General features: G+C 40.2%; 1 protein-coding gene across 6 annotated transcripts in view; it reads right to left on the bottom strand.

Annotated features, from left to right (window-relative positions):
* Nucleotides 1-540: 540 nt before the first annotated feature.
* oxr1a (oxidation resistance 1a) overlaps nt 541-6,000 on the bottom strand; it is a 175,460-nt gene continuing 170,000 nt past the window's right edge. For all 6 annotated transcript variants that reach the window (XM_083761490.1, XM_083761487.1, XM_083761488.1 and 3 more), the window contains 3 exons: nt 4,166-4,261; nt 2,807-2,880; nt 541-2,613 (listed from right to left, as the gene is read on the bottom strand). In XM_083761490.1, the coding sequence (XP_083617616.1) occupies nt 2,478-2,613; nt 2,807-2,880; nt 4,166-4,261 (306 nt within the window). In that variant the 3' untranslated portion in view covers nt 541-2,477. The remainder of the gene's footprint in view (nt 2,614-2,806; nt 2,881-4,165; nt 4,262-6,000) is intronic.

Raw genomic sequence — 6,000 nt, 5'->3', positions numbered from 1 at the left:
TCCATCAATCTAAATTCTAAGGGGTCTCAGTGGGAATTTCACAAGGAAAAACCCTAACAGGCTTTTCTATCTGGTTTAACATTCACACATCTTTGAATTAATGGAACCACAGCAGACATTTTGGCAGGTAAATGCAACAGGTTGTACCGTAATGTTAATTGCAGGCATAAAATTAACTGTACAGGAGCTGCATGTTGTTGTAACGCCCAGGATTCGAACTCGGGCCGCGTGAAAGTCCAACATCTTAACCACTAGACCAACAGGATATCCCTTTGGACGGGGGTATATATATTAGATATTAGGCTTTTGAGGCCATGAGGCAGAGGCTCTGAGCCACTCTGCTACATTGGCACACGTTTACAACTGAGAGACTACCTGTAAATCAAACACCCACAATTAAAATAAAACACCTACCGGTCATTTCTATTGTATCATGCGACCTGGGACTATTATACTTGGCATCATGATCAGCTGTTGGAAACATGAGAAATTATTTACAAATAAAAGTAAAAGCATCACAAATACAGGCATATCCCTGGTTACAACAATTTATTCAGCTTTATTGTTATTTATACATAACTGATACATTGTATTCTGGTGAAATAATTGGAGGAATTATCCATATTATTCTTTGTGACTCCACAAGGACACAAATACTGGTGTGGAAGACCAGAAAGGGGGCTGGGGGGCTGCTGGGGGAGGAATATTTACAAACTTTCATCATCCACCGTCTGTCAAACGTTAGATAGATCACCTATCCAACAAAGACTTACCAAACAGCCACACAAGGAGAGAAATGGTGCTCTGGGATTTAGTCTTTTTTCCCCCCACTTTTTTTTTGTTTTGAACATTCAACCCACGTCTCCCCCCTTTCCTCCCACACAAAGAAATAGTCCTTTTGGACACAGAGCATTAGGGAATACCCTTATTGATATTGTTAGCAGCAAGCTTTCTACTGACAGTTAACATCTTTATAATCTAAACAAAAAGTACTGTACAGCTACTGCTAATAGAATCTAAGAACCTGGCCTCAACGCTTTTACACCAGATTAAAGTGCTAGAAGCAACCCACCAATCCACACGTTATGTATATATATATATATATAGTATATGTATTTATATATATATAGAGGAACAAATCTACTATTTTAACATTAATTTACAGGGTAATATACATAATATTTGTAACCGCTGAAATATCAGCACAAATAGATCACTGTCACACAACAGCCATATATATATAATTATATAACTCCATATATAATCATATTATATCAATATATAATTGTCATATATGCATGTAAAACGGTTAACCACGTCTCAGGCTTTTCTAATTATACCCAGAAAAGCAATTGTGTATCAAGACGTAAAAGCTTTACAAGTTTCTCTCTGTAAAGAGGAACACCAAGTGGCAAAGTGCCACAACCTGCATTATTTGAGGTCACAGGACAGTAATTTGCATATTCCACAAATCTATTGCAACACGTTACTGTCTACGAACAGTACACACAGCTTCCTGACAGAGGCTGGTGTTAGCTGGACTCACACGTACACCCACTGAACAGAACATTACAACGATGGGTAATTCTGATTATAGCTATGTGCTTTGTTGATGGTGTGCTATGACGGTGAACAACAGGAGGACTACAACACACGATACTCTATAGTTTAGCCTCGGCCAACCCAAGATGTACTAGTCTGTAACAAAAGACTCTTTTTGCAAACCACCACCCCTCTTACTCGGAGTTGAGTGTAATCGTCTCCTGCCGCTGCCGCCTTTTGTGTTTGCGTTTTTCACCACAAATCGGTACAAATGTTGTTGTCGACACTCCGCCGCCATCAGCCGATTCGGGCGCAGTGGAATGTGTTGTATTTTTGTTTTGTTGTTTTTCTTTTCCCTTTCTTTTCATTATCTGGGTCTCTCCGTCAAGGCCAACAGCACATACAGTGAGTAACATCCTACTGACTGAACAAAGTTCTGGGGGCTTACAGAGGGGGTTAGGGGAATCCTTGAGTTTCTGTAAAGCTCAGATTCAGCATCTGACTAAAAGGGCAGTTCTCTCTTCTCACGGCAGTACCAAACCTGAGCTGCCATCATCTTCATCACATCTCTGGTGAGAGTGTCTCCGACGGTCTTTCCTTCTTCAAGCGCTAGCGATCCCTTACCTCTCTCCATCCTTTATACAACCACTGGTCTCTTATTTGTTTAACCCTGATTTTTACACAGTTCCCCCTACTCTGCAAAGACGCTGCACAAGGCTGTAACAAGATACACACAAAGGTAATTTTTCACAAAGAAAAAAGCTCCGTAATAACTGCAGTAGTTTAATGCACAACAAGCATCCGATAGCTGGCTCCCGGCCTGGGGAGCCTTGGTGATGTGCAGTTATAGGTTTGGGACGTTGCCACTGTTCTAAGGAGTATGACTCCACCTTTATCCTTTTCAGGTCTTTTTTTCCCTGTGGTGTGGTGTTTTGTTATTCAAAAGCCCAGATCTCTATGTCCTGTACATAGAAATCCTCATTCTTGGAGAGAGTGGGGTTCCCGAAGGTTTTACAGGAATGACTCCTGCCATGGTACAGGTCTCCATCCAGCCACAGGCCAAACTCACCACTAGGGGAGGAGAAAAACAAGTCGAGCTAAATCAAGGCTCTTCAAACCATTCATCCCAGGTCGAGGACCTGGAAACCAAACAGACTTCTGTGCTATTGTGAAGGCCAGAGGGAGCTAGTTAGTCACTTTTCATTTAAGGGAAATCGTCATCTGATTTAGATTGACTATGCAGTAACAGCATTTTACTACTCACCTTCCTCCACCAAAAGCTAAGGAGTCCATATCTCCTTTCATGAAGAACATATTGTCACCTGTCCATTTGTACACCTGTAGGGTGACACAGCAGAGCACAATGTAGAACTGTAGAACCACTTGCATAACATAGCCATTGTTTGGAGAATCTGATACTGTATTCCCTCTGAAAAGGCATGTTCCAATGACAGCATGTCAAGAGAAACCTGAAACGTACCTATGCCAAGTATACAAAAAAGTGCAATTAAAGTGAAATAATATCAGAAAAGTGAATTATAGCCATCTGAGAAAACTGAACTAATTGATTGAGCATCATACAATGAATGTATAAATGACCTCGCAACAGTTGTTAAATTCACTTCTCTACAGGATAAAAGGCAAAATGATGAATGTTTAATTTTGACAATTGTTTGTAATTTCACAAACAAAAATTATCTTAATACTTTAATTGAAGCCAGGCCTGAGCCTGAACGCTATGGCATGACAACCATTTACTTTTCCACCTTTACATTCTCCATTTCTTATTTCACTTTGTTTTATTCCTTTTTGCAGAGTTAATCAGACAGACATTCTCCATTTCTAATTATCAATAAATATTACACCGCATTTGGTTACCTTGGTTGTGTCCCATCGTGTCCTGCCATTGATGCAATGACGGCAGGTCACAGAATTGGACGACTAACACGTGGTTTATGTCATGACAAAATAAAGTATACTAGACTTGCTGCATTTTCTTGCTATACCAGGAACTGGACATACATCTCCATCAGCTCAGAGTTACAGTTGACTCTACTGCAATCCATAGGCTTTAGAACATCACAATTGTGTGTGAATTGGCTAAACAAATGGACTTTAAATACATTATAATATGCCTTTTTAACTAGACCTGCACATCTCGGGCAGGGAACCGAAATAGTCAGCCCCTGACAACACTGGCCACTTTTTTGTTTTACTATTTCTTAATTTAATTTTATATTTTGTTTTTACAATTGAGGTGTAAAATGCACAGTACATTTTATTTCTACTCTAGTCTATATGCACTCAGTTTTGGGGAAAAACTTGAAGGACGCATTTAGATCCGATAATGTACCATGCATGTTAAAATCATGTATAGCCTAGTTTACATTATTCCCCACTTTTCCCTTATTATACTTCAGTGTTTTTACAGTTTGAAAAAGAAAAAGCACATTTAACATTGAGCTGCCCACAATGTTTAGCTATCTCCTGGATTTGTATGCGTGTGTGGGTACAGGGGTCTTTTACATAGGAAGTGGCCAAACCCCTGAAGGATGTTTTTATCTAACAGCAGAACATGTACAGTATATGGCCACTTGGATGGACGTTGGCTGAGTTAGCGTACCTCAAACTCTGGCTTGAATGTGAAGAGGAAGGTTTCTCCTGTACCATAGAAGCCATCACTGACCTTGAAGGGCTCAGATGCCAGTGCGCCAAACACCTGGCGGAACACAGAACAAGGAAATGATGCATGTCAACCAGGCACTTACATAAAACATAATCAGTATGCGATTAACTATCAATTTATCCGGATCGATTGAAAATCACACTCGGTCAAGTTCAATGTTGATGTTTTAATTAGCATGAAATTGTCCATCATACCTTGGACATGAGGTGGCTTTGTACTTAATGCAATTTTAAGAGTTTTAAGCATATTATTTAGATTTTGATTGTGATGATATTGATAATGACAATTGTTTTGGCCACCCTAATGATGACATGACATTTGCATATTGTTTAAGAGATTGATTTCCTAATAGTTAACAAACAGTAAAAAAGGTCTAATTAAATTTATACAAAACTAATTAAGTAACTTAAAAGGCAAGGTTCCTATGTGTCAATTGTTTTATTATCCGTGTAGAGTGCTTCTGAGAACGCTTAATAAACATTCCAACTGCATTTCCATTTGTGTACAGTTGCAACATGCAATACTAACATTTTGCATTGCCAACATTTTTTATTGATTTTAATCAATGAAAAACACTGGCAAAATAGAACATTATAAACAAGTTGACAATGTCAATCATTGCTAGCTAAGCAAACGTCTTTATTTATATTACGGATGACAATGACAATTATGATGCGTAATGGCTCGTACACACTGCACGATATTTGCTCCGATTATGCTGACGGGGACCATATTTGGCGCTCCCCGACAACACTCCCGATCTGACCCAAGATCGGGCTTTGATCGTCGAGATTTTGCTCGCCGTGTGTGAAAGGCTCTGCGAGAAGATATAGAGCCGATAAAAGTGCTCGACGACGTCTCCCCGACGTCTTCTGAATATCTAGCAGGTTTGATATTTGACTCTGTCGCCGACTGGACATCGTACAGTATGAAATGGGTTGCGAGTCCGTCCTGAGAAGTCCTGTATTACAGCCAATGAGAGCACTTGCACCGACACTGTCTATCTGTCTGTCTGTTATCAGATGATAATAATATATATAACCTTTATCCCATGGGTAAAATACCTGTCCTGTGACTGTGTCGTATACAATGGTAGCTATTTTAGCCCAGTTGCTGTTAAATAGTAAAAAAAACCAACTAATTTCAATAATGTTGATAAAACCGCATCGGAGCAAACTTTGGACTTCGTGCGCTCTCTCTCTCTCTCTGTGTGTGTGTGTGTGTGTGTGTGTGTGTGTGTGTGTGTGTGTGTGTGTCTCAGAGATGGAGAATTATTTCATGAAAATCAAGATTTAATGTCCTGTGACTCCTGTCTCGCTGCAGCCCACGCAGGCTACACGCCATCACAAACATTTCGCCCTGCCTGGCTTTCCTGTGTGTGGCGTGCACGCAGAGAGAGAGAGAGAGAGAGAGAGAGAGAGAGAGAGAGATGGAGAGAGCGAGAGACGTCATGTGTCGGTCTCGCACTTGTATCACGGCATCCTGCACGTGCATGAGATGTCAAAATAAATTGGAATAAAAAACAAATTATGTGTATAGCCTATATCGGGTCTGGATCGCATCTTGGTGAGGCCTTGTGAGGCCTAGTCGGCGACCAATCGTTTAGTGTGAAAGCCACAAAGATATAATGACAGACGATTAAAAAAAAAGACTCCTGCAGTGTGAAACAACGATCTGATGACTCGCCGACAACTTTAAAACTCCTACAGTGTGTAGGGGCCATTAGAGAATCAGGATAGAGAACTCAAGTGAAATTGGAAGTGATGACACCA

The sequence above is a fragment of the Protomyctophum parallelum genome (assembly GCF_964188405.1).
Source record: "Protomyctophum parallelum genome assembly, chromosome: 3".
NCBI lineage: Eukaryota > Metazoa > Chordata > Actinopteri > Myctophiformes > Myctophidae > Protomyctophum > Protomyctophum parallelum.
The sequence above is the reverse complement of the archived record's forward strand: the minus strand, read 5'-3'. Positions and strand labels throughout refer to the sequence as shown.